The 19,217-nt window shown below is 33.3% G+C and overlaps 1 protein-coding gene across 14 annotated transcripts in view; it reads right to left on the bottom strand.

Annotated features, from left to right (window-relative positions):
• IMMP1L (inner mitochondrial membrane peptidase subunit 1) overlaps positions 1-19,217 on the bottom strand; it is a 77,546-nt gene that overhangs the window by 21,346 nt on the left and 36,983 nt on the right. For all 14 annotated transcript variants that reach the window (XM_054441514.2, XM_054441518.2, XM_054441520.2 and 11 more), the window contains 3 exons: positions 9,528-9,661; positions 6,975-7,063; positions 2,627-2,753 (listed from right to left, as the gene is read on the bottom strand). In XM_054441514.2, the coding sequence (XP_054297489.1) occupies positions 2,627-2,753; positions 6,975-7,063; positions 9,528-9,661 (350 nt within the window). The remainder of the gene's footprint in view (positions 1-2,626; positions 2,754-6,974; positions 7,064-9,527; positions 9,662-19,217) is intronic.

Genomic DNA, 19,217 nt, shown 5'->3' with positions numbered 1-19,217 from the left:
TGATTAATGGAACACATTTGCTAAAGCGGTTCTGCAATAGCTACACAATTCTTGAATAACCCAGCATAGAAAAACTGGCGAGGGAGAACCTCTCAAAAACACTGGCTTCTCTTTCAGAACCAATACTGCCCCTGATCAGAAATACTTCCCTGTGTTTTTCAAAAAATAATAAAGACAAATACATTTTAAATGAAGTATAATTTGATGAGATGGGAACAGAACAGATAGGGAAAGGGTATTCTGAAAGAAGTAGTAGTGGCATTGTGAGGGTTACAGATTCTGAAGCCACTATATGTGTTTCAATCCTAATTCTTCCTCTCACTGTTTGAAATTGGGCAATTTATTTAGCCTCCTTCTTTAGATTACCTATCAGTAAAATACTATTACCTACTCATCGGGTTGCTGTGGTGATAATTAAATCTTTGAAAAGATTCTCAACAGTATGGAGGAAGTACAAAATAAGTGCTGACCAAGATTATTAGAATGATGTACTGTATACTTATAAATTTGTCCAACAAAAGTGAATGGAATACACCTGGAACAAAATGGTAATGTCATATAATTTGTACATTTATCAAACATTTAAAAACTCAGTAACAGAACACCCTACTGCTGTTCTACCACACAGGAGGGTGATTATGGTTAACAATATTGTGTTGTGTATTTCAAAACAGCTGAAGGAGCTACTCAGAAGGCTGATGTGGGAGGAGCATCTGAGCCCTGGAGGAGGAGGTTGCAGTGAGCTGAGATCATGCCACTGCACTCCAGCTTGGGCAACAGAGCAAGACCATGTCAAAAAAAAAAAACTGAAAGAGAGGATTTTGAATGTTCTCACTACAAGGAAATAAAAAATACATAAGGTGATGGATATGGTAAATATCCTAATTTCATTTTCATACAATGTATATTCGTATTGAAACATCACACTATACCCCATAATGTACGATTATTATGTGTCAATTAAAAACTAAAACAAAATTCAATGAATATTTTCCTTGAATAGAACATTTAAAAAATTTACATCTTACAGTGCTGGTTGTCTTCTCTGATTACTTAGCAGAGACTTTATCTGAATCCTTTTGTACAGACATCCTCCTCTAATAACTCTTAAAAAGAAATCAACAACAATGATATGGTATTTAAATACACAGAGGATGCTATTTATTTGTTCTGTCTGTTGATATCATTTCTGGTTTCAAGTACACACATGATGCTAAAGTAATTTAGAAGTGACTAGACTATCTCAGGAAATGCTAATAGTCATATGAAGGTGAAACTAAACGGGAAATCAACGTTTTTTAAGGAGAAGAGGATACAGTGTCCATGATGAAAGCAATTGTAGAAAAATGTTACCTGACTGAGCACACTATCATCTTTAATACTGTTATCACCATAAGTTAACAATTCCTGTGTATTTAGCATTGCAGTAATAAATATCAAAAACACTTGTACAGCTGAACCATACTCTATTACAAATGGTAAATAAATAAGATTGATTATTTAAAAGTCAAACTTACTTATACGGCAACCAGAGGCTATTATGGTTCAAAATAAATTTACGATGACATTGTAATTATTCAATTATGTGTTTACATTGAGGATGAATACAGAGATAATGTTAGTTAACAAACAGCTGCATTAATAATTTGATAGTGACACAGAAGATTTACAGTAAAGTAGAAAATTAAGCTATAATTATTAAAGTAAGAAGAGTATATGCTGAGTAAACAAAAGGCCACCTCTTCCCCATAAGCTCTGTTACAGAAGCCATGTGATGGTGAAAGGAGCTAACACATTCTATCTACTCTTCATTCTTCCATTTTACTGTTCTTGCACTTTTTCTAGCTGTACAGGCAAGGTGGTTGTATACAATTTCAATATACACAATTTTGATTATCAAAATTTAAATAGGAGTTAAAAAAATAAACCATAGGGTTTATTTGATTTTGTCAGACTTCTCACAAATAGTGGAAAATCTTTCTAAGCCAGGATCCCAAATGCATTTAGTTATCACGTCTCCTTTGTCTGCTTGAATCAATGACAGGGCCTCAGTCTTTCCATGTTTTTTATGACCTTGACATTTTTGAAGAGTATTGGTCAGTTATATTGTAGAATGACCCTCAATTTGATATTGTCTTATGTTTTCTCATGAGTAGACTGAGGTTGTAACTTTTTTTTCCTGCAAGTGCCCTTCTTGGTGCTTCAATCCAGAGGCTACATTATGTTGATATATCGTGTTATGATGATGAAGATAACTCAGTTAAAGTGGTGCCTGACAGGTTTTACCTCTAAGGTTTTTTCCCTTTGTAATAAATATTTTGGGAGAGATACTTTCAGATTATGTAAAATTCTATTTCTCCTCAAACTTTTGTCCAATAATTTTAGCATCCACTGGTAAATTTTGCCTGTAACAATTATTACTTAGATGTTTATGTAGGGTTTTAAAAGTAACTAAAATATATGAAATATAATGGCTGAATTGTTCTTGATATAAGCATTTAAAGTCTACTGGATGCATTTTTTTCTTACATTCAAAATATGAATAAACATTATTTTCTTTTGTCAGCATTCAGTTAATGTTAATCAATTATGACACCAAAAATAACATAATTGAAAGGTTACTTACATAACTATGGCTTTTAAAGAAATCTGATGGACTAGTGGTGAGGATTTTGTCTCCTTCCAAACCAATTACTCTTTTACAAATATTTGATTTTGGATCACTTGGGCTTTTTGCAATCACAATGTCACCTCTGAGGGGGAAAAGTCAAAGAAATGTCTGTATTATTTATTAAGCAAAAACACATGCATGGCACTGCTTTAATACTTTTATAAGACAACTTACAGCCATAACCTTTATCCTCTCATATACTGACTCTTCCATACATTTACTGGCTTTGAGAACCTTTGTGACTGAATACTTTGGGTGAGAATCCAACAATAAGAGTGACAAAAAGGCTATCTAAAATTTCTGATAATTTCAGAAGATTCTAAACTTTCAGATAATTCTACAAGAATTATCTTTTTGCATTGTATCCAGTCTGCTTTACTCCTGTGTCCAAATTCTTAGAACCAAAATTGTGGAAAAACAATTCTATATAGGCCGGGTACAGCGGCTCACAACTATAATCTCAGCACTTTGGGAGGCTACGGCAAGAGGATTGCTTGAAGCAAGGAGTTCATGGTTGCAGTGAGCTAAGATCATGCCACCACGGGCAACAGACTGAGACCATGTCTCCAAAATAAAAAATAAAAAAATAACACACACACAAAACAAACAAACCAAGAAAAACCCCAAACGAACCAAAAAAAGAAAAAAAACAAAAAACCCTCCACACAATTCTATATAAATACTAACAAATTAAGTAAATAAATATTGCGGTCCAGCCAGTAGCACTGATTGACTCTAGAGCACACTAAAAAGGTAAAAACATCATCCATGTTTCCTTGAACTCAAATAATTGAGGAATGATAGCATGTAAGTCCTATAACCCATATCAAAAGAACTTATATTTGAGAAAAAATATCAAAAGATACAACAAAATAAAATGCTAAAAGCTGCCTAAATATACACTCTGAAAAATAAAACGAGATATCAAACATATAAAACCAATAAGGGTCTGATTACATACAGAAGACATGATTTATGGAAGAACTGACTATCTGGTAATAAAAAATAAGAAAGATCCTAAAACGTGAAAAGGAAGAAGACAGAACGTAGGACTAATGACCACAGTCAAACAGAACACAATACTCTTTCTGCATAAAATGAGAAATATGTGAATTCTGTTGACTAACACACGTTTAAAAGGATTTAACATATTTGCTTATTAATTGTACCTAGTTCCAGAAATAGTTTAATGAAGCATATGTCAAAATAATATTAAAAGTCATAAGAATAAAAGGAAAATGATGATGAAATCAGAAACTTAATAACTGCTCTATAGAAGCATTAAGATGGGTTCTAAACTCTTTGGGAGCCAAGTCAGAAGAAATTAAGACCAGTTACATGGAAATCATTAATTAATAAAATAACATTTAGCTTGGGAGGTAAGACAAAATTTTCCCTAACAACTAAATCAGAGAAATTCACAAGAAACATTCTTATATAAGAGAATAAAAGATACCATCTTTATCAGAAATTTTACAGAGTGCAGAAATAGTATTTACAATGACAATCTCTTGAGGCAATTCTTGGTAAGAGTTGAAAGGGAGCAAATCATTACATTCTATAATTTGGAGGCAACACAGTGTTGCCTTCTTTTGAAAACAGAATAAAGGTATTTTCTTTCTAACCAACTAGAACCATGTCAGTGGATCTGTTCAGATGAACAAATTTGCAAAGATTGTAACATGCCATCAAAGTTGATTTTGGGTAGCTCTGGAGGAAGAGATGTTTTTCCATGGGTGTTTCATGAAGCTTAAGTTCTTTGATCAAATAATCAATATGACCCTTAAAACAAACTTTGCACTCGAATGGCAACATAGAAATCATAATTCAGTCGTGCTGTTTTGTAGAAAGTAGTATTAAATAAACTTTATTTCTGGTAGTCTAACTAGATATATGCATAGCATTTAGATCAAAATACATATCCATTGGATTCTTAACTCCTTCAAATAGTTTTAAAAGGAAGCTTATTAAAAATTTTCTTTTATATTTATAAACATCCTTATTATTCTACTACACAGTAAGCTTTTGAAAACCAGTGTCAATTATCTTATTAATCTTAACATTCTCTATAATGTATGGTACATCTTATAAATTAGGTGCTCACTACTATTTGCTGAAAGAATAAGCAGTAGTAAAAATCTGACTGTCTCAAGGTTGAGTGTTCTGTGCAGTTGACTGAAGAGACATCCATGTGCTTTAGATACTAGATATGCAAACTTTCATTCTTGCCTAAATGGAAGGTTATTTTACATTTAGAAACAGGCAGCCAACAACAGGACACCTTGCCAGGGGTCAAAGATTCCCCTGAAATCTTGAGTTCTGTGCTGTGGGTTAAACTAAGAGAATACTCGGGACAGTAATATTTCTTAAGTAAAAGTTACCAGCTGGCTACCTTGGCTCTAAAAGTTACTTTGGTATATCTCATAAATGCCAGATTTTGAGCTGTCCTGTAACCTGGATGAATAGGGTACAAAATAAGATCCTCAAAGAATCTGAATTCATTTACTGAATGTAGTTGTTTCACTTATCTGAATGCAACAGTAATTTTTTAAAAAATATCAAGCTGTGTATTCAAAAACTATTCAGCCAACAAGTTCAGCTCCTCATTCAGGATGCCCAAGGATTATTGTGAATAAAATTATGTCACTGGCATGGAACACAGATGCTTGGTTTCATGCTATGGTGAGGCTAGGTCTCCAGTTAATTCAAAGCCTATATAAGGATAATTTGATATAAGTTAAAAAGAAAAGGGAGCAACAACACAATCTATTATATAAGTTTTATTTTATAATTCCTGTATCTACAATTAAGTATATAGAAGTTATTATGGGTAAAAGATTGGAAGAAGAATCACCTAGGGAGCATGCCAAACCATAACAGGTTGACCAAGAGAGTTTCTATCTGCAGAATCTAAGGCTGGTGAAAGATCAGTAAATGTGAAGAAATGTATTCTTAACAATTTTCAATAATGTGAAACAGGTTATAGCAAAGGTGAATAGTGAAAGAGAAGTGCCTAAACCTACTTAATATGCCATAAACTAAACACTAGCTCAAGGGAATCAAATTTGTAGTTTACTGAAATGAAAGCAGGCATAGATTTTTTTCAGAATTATAAAAAACAAATGGACTCAAAATTTTAGGGTATCAGAGAGGTGCTCTTTAGAAAATATATTAAATTATTAATACTTGACATTCATTTGGAAGAAATCATTCTCATAGCGTTAATTGGAATAAAAGGTATCACAAGGATTGGAACCACCACTTGAAATAGGATTTTTTTTAATTATTATTTTTTTGTGAGATGGAGTCTTGCTCTGTCATCCAGGCTGGAGTGCAGTGGCATGATCTCAGCTCACTGCAACCTCCATCTCCCAGGTTCAAGCAACTCTCCTGCCTCAGCCTGCTGTGAAATAGGACTTTAAAAGGTTTAGTGACACACAATATTTGCCCAGGAGTTATTCAACTTAATATAATTAATCAGGAGATTCATAATATATACAATTCCTGGTTCTCAGCCATATACAATGATGTAATCTAAAAATCATCAAATGGGCTGGGCACGGTGGCTCACACCTGTAATCCCAACACTTTGGGAGGCTGAGGTGAGTGGATTGCTTGAGCTCAGGAGTTTGAGACCAGCCTGGGCAACATGGCAAAACCCAGTCTCTACAAAAACTACAAAAATTATCTGGGCGCGGTGAGTATACACCTGTAGTCACAGCTACTTGGGAGACTGAGGGGAAGGATCACCGGAGCCCAGGAGGTTGAGGCTGCAGGGAGCTGAGGTCGTGTCACTGCACTCCAGCCTGGGAGCCACAGCAAGACCTCATCTCAAAAAATGTATATCAGAAAATTAAAAAAAATAAAAACCATCAAACGGTCATCATAGACTATATATAAAGTAAGATAGCAATCAATAGAACTACAGGATTATTTTTAAAATTAAAGAACAAAAACATTGATTTGGATCTGTAATGTACTCCCTAAGTTCCTAGTTCTTAACTCAAAACATTCTAAAGCCCAATTTAAAAAGTTAAGCTTACATGTATATTGTAAGGGACTGCTAATTATTTTTCAAAATGATGCAAGAGATACAATGACCCAAGAGACTGCATATGTTGGAGAAACTATTAAAATTTCTCAAACTGAAAGAGAATATTTGACTCAAAATTTTATCTAGCTGGTTATTAATATGTTTACTTATGAAAGAGTTTTTAAAGATAAAGTTAAGGAACTGCAGAAAAGACATAATGTGTGTGTATATTTTCACTGTAAATTTAATATATCCATGACAGAAATTTACCTTTGGATACCATAAAAATGTCGACTAAGATTTTCTGCAAAGACAATATCTGAATTTTGAATTGTAGGCTCCATTGATGGTCCAGAACACTGAAAAGAGAGGTAATTTGTAATCTAAATTCAAAATCTCTTTTAAATTTAACATAAATCTTTTAAGCAAGCTTAAAAGAAACAAAATCAAGAAAATGTTCTTAAAGCTTGGGGGATGATTCATGAAAATTTGGCAGTTCTCAAATAAGTTCAACTCTAGAGTAGCCACTAAGTCTGGAAATATAGACAAATACATTATAAATGGATTATTGCTTTCACATTATAATGCCTGAATAAAACAACATTACCTATGTTTCCAAATTTAGGCCACCCTATAGAATCTCAGTTCTATGAAGGCAGAGATCTCTCTCATGTTCCCAGCTATAAAACCAAAGCCAAGAACAATGTTTGGTACAAAATTGATAAACCATACGTATTGGTTAATGAATGGGAGAATAATACATTTTCTTATTACTGTCAGATATAATCCAGTGAACATGATGATGATTTACTAAATGGTATTTTACTATTCTCAATGAGCTTATGCCCATCTTCCCTTCCAAGAGAATAGCTTACTCATTTCATGGGGCTGCAACTTAAATGTTCTACTGAAAAATACTAGGATGATGAGATGGACTTTAAAGATTTTCATGGCCAGGCATGGTGGCTCACATCTGTAATCCCAAAACTTTGGAAGAATGACTTGAGGCCAGGAGTTCAAGACCAAACCTGGCACCAAAAGAGACCCCATCTTTACAATGAAGCAATTAAAGATGTTCCTATTTGTATGTCTCAAAACAATAATCTTGATATATACAGGTTGAGTGTCCCTAATAAAAAATCTGAAATCTTAAATGCTCTAAAATCTGAAACGTTCTGAGTGTCTACATGACACCACAAATGGTAAATTCCATACCTGACCCCATGTGATGCATCACAGCCAACACGCAGTCAAAATTATTGTTTCATGTACAAAATTCTTTAAAATACTGTATAACATTACCTTCAGGCTATGCATACAAGGTACATATGAAATATAAATGAATTTTGTGTTCAGACTTGGGTCCCATCCCCAAAATATCTCATTATGTATATGCAAATATTCCAAAATCCAAAAAAATCTAAAATCCATAACACTTCTGGTCCCAAGCATTTCAGATAAGGGATACTCAAACTCTACCTCAGAATCAGAAAAAATTATCATTGCCACTTTAAAAATCTAAATACGACAGTCTCCATTTACTCTATTTGTAAATAAAACTTTTTACTCAAAAGTCCCTACTCAGGCAGAAATAAGAGGAAATACAATTACAATTTGTTTGCTACCTTTGGAAGTACCAATCTAACTTACAAAAAAATCAAGAAGGCAAGTTTCAGCCAGGTACAGTGGCTCATACCTATAATCCCAGAACTTTGGGATGCCAAGGTAGGCAGATCACTTGAGGCCAGGAGTTTGTGCACAGCCTGGCCAACATGGTGAAACGCCATCTCTACTAAAAATACAAAAATTAGCCAGGCATGGTGATGTGCGCCTGTAGTCCTAGCTACTTGGGAGACTGATGCATGAGAATTGTTTTGAGCCCAGCAGGCAGAGGCTGCAGTGAACTGAGATCACTTGATTGCACTCCAGCCCGGGCAACAGAGCAAGACCCTGTCTCCAAAAAAAAAAAAAAAAAAAGAAGGGAAATTTCAGTTAAATATGTATATTTCCATTACTCCACCTTAACTGGAGGTTATGTGACTGTCAATCTGATAAAGTAAACCTAATTTAAAAACAAAAAAAACAGTAATAACAACAATAAAAAAAATTGACTGGCTGGTCAATCAATTTATTTTTTCATTTACATGACAAAAGGCTTGAATCAACAGCCACAGTTTGTAGTTTCCCAATACAATATTAAGAAAAAGTATTAGTTGGGGATAGTGAGCAACTTTAACATTTTAATATAGACATTAGGCAGAATAATCTGTCTTAATTACAGATTATTAATTTGTTTTAATTACAGTTAAACATGGTGGTTATGAGCTGGAATTTTGAAAACTGGACAAATATGTGTTGAAATTTCAAGTTACTTACTAACTGTGGGACCTGGAACAAGTAAATTACTTAAGCCTTCTCAGTTCATTTCCTCATGTGTATAATGGATTACTAATAAGTATCTCAAAGAAGTGTAAAACATTAAATGAGTTAGTAAGTGTAAAACATCAAACATATCCTGAAACACAGTAAATAAGATTCAATAAATGGTAACGACTATTATTGTTATACTATTCAAAAGGACCTTTTGTGCCCATTAGAAACAGAATACAGAAAATATTTAAGTAATGGTCCTTATATCTTATATCAGTGCCAATTCAAACACACTCTTATTATTCCAATATTTAGAAAGATTTTATGTTTTAACTTTCACATTTTAGTCATTAAATTAATAACTTCAACTATAATAAAAGGAAAAACACATTTTCCTTCCATTTGTAAAAAAGTATATATTTAAGATGAATATTCTTGAACACAAAAACTTACCATGACAACACCACCAACGTATTCAAAAGCACAATGAGCTATACAGCCATATTGAATAGTATAGCCAACAAGTCGAAAGGTTTTCCCCAGAACACCACGAAGCATAGTTCTATGTAGACTCTGCCACCATTGGCCTGATGGTAAATTTCAAAAAGTTTCATGATCAATACTATTTAAAAACACTTTCAGAAATAACTCTATTGTAAAATATTTTACCATCACCCAAAATGTACTAAGTGCCTAATATAATTTGGTGCAGGAAACCAAGAGTTTATTATCAGTTCTGCTAATGATATTTTAAATGGCAAATTGTAGCCACTAAATATTTTGATTTACCAAAGCTTATATTCAAATGCCACTGGGTCTATATATGAATTATATAATTAGTAGATTATAAACTAGTCTGTCCCCTTCCATGTCTCGGTTATTTCTTCTATTAAGGCAGATGCTTAAAAAAGATAGTAACTCTTTCAAAGGACTAATAGAAGTTCCTTGCTATATATTACTTCTTGCCATGTAATAGGAAATAATGGAGAAATCACTAGAATAGGAATATGGATATTCAAGTTTCACATTGGTTATTTTACTAACTTGTATAATCTTCAACAAATTACTTAACTCTTCTGGGGCCTAGTAGAAATAATCTCTCATAGAATGATTCTTAGAATCAAATTCAGCAATGTATGTCAAAGTACTTTATAAAAAGATACATTCATTTGTGAGCTATTAACTATTGATGTAACAAAAGGAACACATAAATACTATGAAACAACAGCATAAAGAACCATTTAAAGATTTTTTAAAGCTATATAAAATTTTAAAATATTGTTCATCTAAAATATTTCTAATATCTGTCCTTTCCTATTTAACTGTTACAACTATGTATCATGCATTTCTTAACTAATAGCCTAACTCTTAGGCCTAGGCTACAATATACTGTTCTCAGATTAAATTTATTAAAATATATCGATAATAATATGTAACATCTGCTTAACATGTCAAGATTCACATATAATACCTCTGTAAGACAGATATTATTACCATCCTCAATTTATAGACAAGAAAAAAAAAGCCTAAGAGTAGTAAAGTAACTTGCTTATTATCATCACAAAGTTGGCAAAAGATGAAGCCAGTAATAAAAGGTCTCCCAAAAAAGAAAACCCCAGCATCAGATGGCTTTAACTCTGAATTCTACCAAACATATAAAAAAGAACCAACACCAATTCTTCTCAAACTATTCCAAAAAACTGGAAATTGAGGGAATTCTTCCTAATTCATTCTACCAGGTCAGCATTGCCCTAATGCCCAAACCAGACGCAGGAAAAGAGAAACTATAGGCCAAAATCCCCAATGAGCTCAGATGCAACAATCCTCAACAAAATACTAGCAAACCAAACCCAACAACGCATTAAAGAGATAATACACCATGATCAGATGGGGTTTATCCCAGGGATGCAAGGATGGTTCAACACATGCCAATCAAACAGTGTGATATAGCACAAACAGAATGAAGAACAAAAACCATACAATGATCTCAATAGAGGCAGAAAAAGCATTTGATAAATTTCAACATCACTTCATGATACAAACTCTCAAGAAATTAGGCAAAGAAGGAATATACATCAAAACAATAAAAGGCAATATATGACAAACCCACAGCTAATATCATACTTAATGGGGGAAAAGCTGAAAGCCTGTCCTCTAAGATCTGGAACAAGACATGGATGCCCACTTTCACCACTCTTATTCAACATAGTAATGAAAGTCCCAGCCATTGCAATTAGGCAAAAGAAAGAAATAAAGGGCATCCAAATTGAAAAAGAGGAAGTAACTATCTTGGTTATGGATGACATGATCTTATATATAGAAAAACCTAAAGACTTCACCAAAAATACTTTTAGAACTGATAAATGAATTCAATATAGTTGCAGGATACAAAGTCAACATACAAAAATTAGTAGCATTTTATTCACCAGCAATGATCTAGCTGAATAAGAAATCAATGGGATCAATAAAGCAATCCCACCTAAAATAGCTATAGAACATTAAAAATATAACTAGGAATAAATTTACCCAAGGAGGTGAAAGACCTCTACAATGAAAACTACAAAAACACTGAACGAATTGAAGAGGACATAAAAAATAAAAATGGAAAGACAGCCCATACTCATGGACTGAAGAATTAATATTGTTAAAATGACCATACTACCCAATGTGATCTAAAGATTCAATGCAATCTCTATCAATATACCAAAGTCATTTTTCACAGAATTAGAAAACAATCCTAAAATTCACACAGAACCACAAGACCCCAAGTAACCAAAGCAATACTGAGCAAAATGAATAAAGCTGATGGTATTACACCACCTGACTTTAAAATACACTACAAAGCTATAGTAACCAAAACAGCATGGTATTAGTATAAAAACACATAGACCAATGGGACACAACAGAGAACCCAGAAATAAATCCATGTATTTACAGCCAACTGATTTTTGACAAGGTGCCAGGAACATACACTGGAGAAAGGACATCTCTTCAATAAATAGTGCTGGAAAATTTGGATATCCATATGCAGAAGGACAAAACTAGTCCCCATATCTCTAACCATATACAAAAATCAACTTAAAATAAATTATAGACTTATAAATAAGATCAAACTATAATGCTATAGGGGAAACACTTCGAGACATTGGTCTAGGCCAAGATTTTATGGCTAAGAAATCAAAAGAACAGGCAAGAAAAAACAAAAATAGACAAATGGGATTTAAACTAAAAAGCTTCTGCACAGCAATGAAAATAACAAAGTAAAAAGACAACATGTTGAATGGGAGAAAATATTTGCAAACTATGCATCTGACATGGACTAATACCTAGAATATACAAGGAACTCAACAGCAAAAAAAAAATAACCCAATTAAAAAGTGGACAAATGATCTGAATAGACATTTTTCAAAAGAAAACATACAAATGGCCAACAAATATACAAAAAAATGCTCAACATCACTAATCTTCATGGAAATGCAAGTCAAAACTATAATCAGGTATCATCTTACCACAGTTAGATTAATTATTATCAAAAAAGACAAAGAAAGTGCTGGCAAGGATGTGGAGAAAAGAAAATTCATATACCCTGTTAGTGGGAATGTAAATTAGTACAGTCATGGAAAACAGTGTGGAGGTTTCTTTAAAAACTCTAAAGAGAATCAAAAAATAATTCTCGCAATTCCGCTACTGGGTATTAATCCGAAAGAAAGGAAATCAGTATATCAAAGGGATACCTGCATCCTCATGTTTATTGCAGCTTAGCTACTATTCACAATAGCTAAGACACAGAATCAACCAAAATATCCATCAACAGATGAATGGATAAAGAAAACATGCTATACATACACAATGGAATACTATTCAGCCACAAGGAGAATGAAATCCTGTTATTCAAGGCAACATGAATGACCCTGGGGCACATTATGTTAAGAGAAATAAATCTGGCACAGGAAGAAAAATACCTTATATTTTCACTCATCTGTGGCAGCTTAAAAAAATACTGAGCCTATGGAAGTATAGTGTAGAATTACAGGTATCAGAGGCTGGGAAGGGGAGGTAGGAGGGTAGAATGAGGAGAAGTTGGTTAATGGACACAAAATTACAGCTAGATAGGAGGAATGAGTTACTGCCTTCTGCAGCACTGTTGGATGAATACGGTTAACTATAATTTACTGTATATTTTCAGAAAGGTACAAGAAGATCTTTAATGTTCACAATGTAAAGAAATGATGTGTTTGAGGTGATGACTATGCTAATTACCCTGATTTGATCATTATATACAGTATACATGTAACAAAATATCACTGTATCCCATTAATACATACAATTATTACATACCAACTAAATAGGAAAAACATTGAAAGTGAATCTAGAATGTATCTTAGTAGTTGTTGGTTGTAGTATTTTATGTATATTTCAGATAGTAAAAGTGAGCAAATATTTAAGTCATTTCTCACTGTGAGAAAAGCAACAAATATGGAAAGGGATCTTAAGGATGAATTTGAGTTATTGAAACAAATTTACTTAAATAAACATGTATATATTTGTCTGTTTGCCTATAAAAAAAAGTCATCCGAGCTCTGTCCACTGTGAAAAGGCCATTGTAAGAAGCAATGACACTATAGTAATTATGAGCACACTTAGTGCCCACATTTTTGGTTTCTAACTATCATTCTCCACCAGAGCAGAACAGTCAGTGCTCAAAGACTGGTGCAAACAAAGGAACCATTCTGAGGGGTCATCCAATGGCCAAATGTGGGACAATACAAGCCTAAAAATAATAACAGTAATTGATAATACATTAAATTTGGGACAACATAAGCCTAAAAATAGTAACAGTAATTGATAATACATTAAATTAAAAATGAAATTTTTAAAAAGATGCACGTGTTGGGAATAGGGAAAGTTCTTCGTCAAAACATGACAGCTAATAAATGTAGAAGGAATGGTAAAATTATCACCAGTGTAATAATTGACTCAGACAAGGGCAATTGATACTTGCTAAAATATATTGGGTGAAACATTGTTGGTCAACAAGATATTTGAAAAGTATCAAAGTAGATAATTTTTTTTTTTTTTTTTTTTTTTTACAAAGGGAACAAGGTATCTTTACAATAGGAAGATCTGGTAAATACTAACTTAACAAAATGACCAAATTTAGCAGAATACTGATATCATGTAGCCTCTTACCAATGGAATGACAAGTACATCATCATCTGTGTACCATTCTTGCCAAAAATGTGTAACCTAAATCTGATCATGAACAATCAAAACACATTCATATTGCAGACATTCAACAAGACAACCAGCTTGAACACTTAAAAAGTATAAATTTAATTAAAGGAAAAATTATACTAAAAGTACTATTTTCAATTACAAGAAAATAGAAGGACATGACAACCAAACACAATATGAAATCTTGAATTGGATCCTGGAGCAAAAGGAAAAAGAAAGCTATAAAAGACATGGGGACAACTGGGTAAATCTGAATATTGTACATAAAAATATATCACCATTTCAGTGTTAAATTTCTTAACAATATCATGCTATGTAGGAGAATGACCTTGTTCATAGGAGATAAACAAGGAATTATTTTGAGAAAAATGCTATGACTGCAACTTCCTTTCATATGGTTCACTTCTACTGCTAATAATCATGTATACAGAAAGATGAAGACAAATTGATACACACACATATATACACACATACAGATATACTACATATGGAGGAAGACAGAATGCGAATGTGGCAAATGTTCACCGTTAAATCCAAGTGAAGTGTATACAAATGTGCATTGCACTATTTTTTCAGCTTTTTTTGTAGAATAAAACTTCTAAAAAACAAACACTTGGGGAAAAAAGGGTGACCTCATTCATTCAACAAATATTTATTGAGCTGCTACTATGTACCAGATACTGTGTTCAGCCCTGGCAACACAATAGTAAACATGATGCCTTCTCTCATACAGCTTATAGTATAGTGGAGCAGATACCATAGATACACAAAGTAAACAAATAAATACATAAATACATTAAGTAATTTCTGTAAAGAAAAATATAGTAAAGTGATAGAGAATAATGGGTGAGGCATACTTTCTTTAAGATGAATCAGAAAAGATTTCTCTAATGAAAATGCCATTAAAGATAATGCTGCATTTAACTTTCTGAAGAACGGCCAAACTGTTTTCCAAAGCAGTTGCACCACTGTACATTTTTACTAATAATGCATAAGGTTTCCAATTTCTCCATATCCTTGCCAACATTTGTTACCATCCATGTTTTGATTGTAGCCATCCCAGTGTGTATGAATCTCATTGTGGCTTTGATTTGCATTTCCTTAACAACAAAATATCCATAAGCACCTCTTTCATGAGTTTATTGATCATTTGTATATCTTTTTTGAAAAATGTCTACTTAAACACTTTGCCCATTTAAAAAATTGGGCTACTATAATTTTTAGTTTAATTCAATCAAAGATTATAAGCATGCTATAAAATAGTACTAAATGATTGCATTCAATCAAAGCACATTATAAAATAGAATCAAATGACTGAAAGCCAAGAGAAAAAAAAATACAAAACAGAAAGAGAGCAACAGGTGATTCAGGTATTGCACTTAACATATGAACACTTTAAAATAACCATGATTAACATTCAAAAAAACAGAAGGAAAGATAAAAGTTCAGCAGTGACCTAAAATCTATTAAAAATCAAATGGAAATTATACACAACACAATACTACAAAATAAAATATAATTAAAATTAATGCATTACATGAATATACCGGCAGATTCTGCGTACTAGGCTCAGCCTAACAGAAGACAAGTGAACTGGAATGCAAGTTGGGAGAAAGTAGTAAGACTGAAGGAGAAAGTAGTAAGACTGAAGGACAAAGAGGAAAGCAGGTAGACAATCCAGGAGAAACAGTATTAATATAATCAGAGACCTAAAGGAGAGGAACAGACAATAGTACAGAAGCAATATTTTGAAGAAATACTGGTAGATAACTTTCCAAATTGATGAAATAACTTAACTCACAAACTCAAGAAATTCTACAAATCATGAACAGGATACACACAAAACACACAGCTACATCCAGGCACAGTAGAGTCAAGATGGTGAAAAAGACAATGAGAAAAGTTTAAAATTGGTCAGAAATTTACCTTATTTTCAAAGAAACAATTTTGTCTGTTCAACAAAATGTAATGGCTACCTTTAAATAAGAAATAATTAAAACCAGAATAAAATAAAATGGCATTTTTAAAGTATGAAAATCACCACACTATAATTCTATGTCTGATGAAAATATACCTCAAAAGCTAAAGAAAAAAATAAAAACACTTTCAGAAAAGAAGTTTTGTGAATGTTTTTGCCAGCACAACTGTAATAAAATATATGCTAACAGGAATGATTCAGGCAAAAACAAAATGTTATCAGATAGAATTTGGCAAATGGGCTGGGCGCGGTGGCTCATGCCTGTAATCCAACACTTTGGGAGGCCAAGATGGGCAGATCACCTGATGTCAGGAGTTCGAGAGTAGTCTAACCAACAAGGAGAAACCCCGTCTCTACTAAAAATACAAAATTAGCCAGGTGTGGCAGCGCATGCCTGTAATCCCAGCTGCTCAGGAGGCTAAGGCAGGAGAATCGCTTGAAACTGGGAGGCGGAGGTTGCAGTGAGCTGACATAGCGCTATTGCACTCCAGCCTGGGCAACAAGAGCGAAACTCTGTCTCAAAAAACAAAAAAACAAACAAAAAAAAGAATCAGGCAAATCCAAGAAGGAAGGAAGAGAACTGAAGAGTACATACATACATATTTGGACAAAGATACTGATGCTGTTTAAGACAATAACAAAAATGTTTTACAGGACATAAAACATATATAAAAAAGAACACTAAAAAATAGAACTACCATATGATCCAGCAGTTCCACTACTGGGTATATATCCAAGACAAAGGAAATCAGTATGTTGAAGAGATGTCTGCACTCCTATGTTTATTGCAGCACTATTCAGAATAGGCAAGATATGGAATCAACTTACATGTCCAACAGATGAATGAATAAAGAAAATGTGGTATATATACACAATGGAATACTATTCAGCCACAAAAAAAAAAACAATGAAATCCTGTCGAACAAGGCAACATGTATGAGCCTGGAGGACAATTACGTTAGTGAAATAAGCCAGGTATAGAAAGACAAATATCATATGTTCTCACTCATACATGAAAGCTAAGAAAGCTGACTTCACAGAAGGAGATAGAATAGTGATTACTACAGGCTGAAAAGTGTGAGGCATGAAAAGGAGGGACTGGCTAACAGACACAAAATTACAGCTATATAGGAGAAGTAAGTTCTACTGTTCTATTGCACTGCAAGGTGACCATAGCTAACAATAATTTAGTGCATATTTTCAAAGAGCTATAAGACTTTTAATATTCCCAACACAGAGAAATGATAAATGTTTGAGGTGATAGATATGTTAATTACTCTGATTTGATCATTATACACTGTACATATGTATCAAAATCATACTGTACCATAAGTGTATACAATTATTAAGTGTTCAAGAAAAATCTCCCAGTGAGAAACCTGTTTGGATAAGGCCCTAGACCTCAATGAAGGCATTAACCCATGGATCTTTCTCCCTCTCCTTCCCTCTGAAGTGTTCCCTGACCTCCATGTATGGCCTCCAGGTATGTCATGTATCCAGGACCTGTAAGTAATAAAACCATTATTTCTATCTTGTATCTCTCCTAATCATTGAAGGAGTGCTTTCCATCTTAAAGATGCTAAATTAAAATATATATATTTAGATGCTAAATTATATATATATAAATAAATAATATATAATATATAATTTAGCATCTATATATATTTTATATATATATCTTCTATATATATTTTCTGTCTATATATATATCTTCTCTATATATATTTTCTCTCTATATATCTATCTTCTCTATATATATCTTCTCTATATTTATCTTCTTCTATATATATCTTCTCTATATATATATCTAAATATATTATATATATATATATATCTTCAATTTAAAAAAACAGGGCAATAGAGAATGGGATCAAACAAAGGCCGACAGATTGGATTTTGATAGAAGTTTAGGTACTTCCTCCAATGTAATAAAAGGGAAGAAAAATATGGGTTAACATACTGGTAGTTTTGTTAGTTTGACGGTACAAAAATAAGGGAGCTCTTGCCTCTTGTTTTTATTTACTCTTTCTTATGAGCTGATGTCATGAGCTGAGACTGGGAACTTTTAGCACAAAGTGAACTGGTAAACAGAAATGGTTACAGATGTACTAGTATTCTATTGGTGCCACCAAATTACCATAAACTTAGTGGCTTAAAACAACACAAATTTATAATCTTACAGTTGATAGCTCAGAAGTCTAACATGGGTACCACTGGGCTAAAAAATCAAGACTGTTTCTTTCTAAAGGCTTTTGGGGAGAATCCATTTCCTTCCCTTTCCCAACTTCTAGAAGCACTAACATTCCTTTACTCATAGCCCCTTTGTTCAATCTCAAAGCCTTTAATCTCCCTGGCCATTATTCCATGGTCACTTCTTCCTCTGTCTGTTTCTCTCCCTCTCCTGCCTCCTTTTTACTCTTTTAAGGACCCTGATGATTACACTGAGCCCAACTAGATAATTCACAATGATCTCAAAATCCTTAATTTAATCACACCTGTGAAGTCTCGTTTGCCATGTAAGGCAACATATTCAAAGGTTCTGGGGATTAGGATGCAGACATCTTTGGAGGGCCATTATTCTACCTACCACACCAGGATACAGAACATTAAACTAGTAATTACTAAACTGTGGTTCCTCAGACCAGCATCAATATGGCATCTATCTTGAAACTGATTTGGTCAAATACAAGATTTATTAGAATCAGAAACTTAGGAAGCGTTGTTCAGCAATTCGTATTTTAACAAGTTCTCCAAGTGACTGCTCTAAACTCTCGGTAACCAATGGCCATTGCCAGCCTTGGGCAGCCCTATTTATCCAGTCATTTACTACTATGTGTTGTATAACTTACCATGTACCATGTGTGCTGTGAAAAAATCTGGGAAGCTTGGGCACCAAAAAATTCAGAATCTGTTACTTTTTTTATTCCCTA

The sequence above is a fragment of the Pongo pygmaeus genome, chromosome 9, assembly GCF_028885625.2.
Source record: "Pongo pygmaeus isolate AG05252 chromosome 9, NHGRI_mPonPyg2-v2.0_pri, whole genome shotgun sequence".
NCBI classification, from domain to species: Eukaryota; Metazoa; Chordata; class Mammalia; order Primates; family Hominidae; genus Pongo; species Pongo pygmaeus.
The sequence above is the reverse complement of the archived record's forward strand: the minus strand, read 5'-3'. Positions and strand labels throughout refer to the sequence as shown.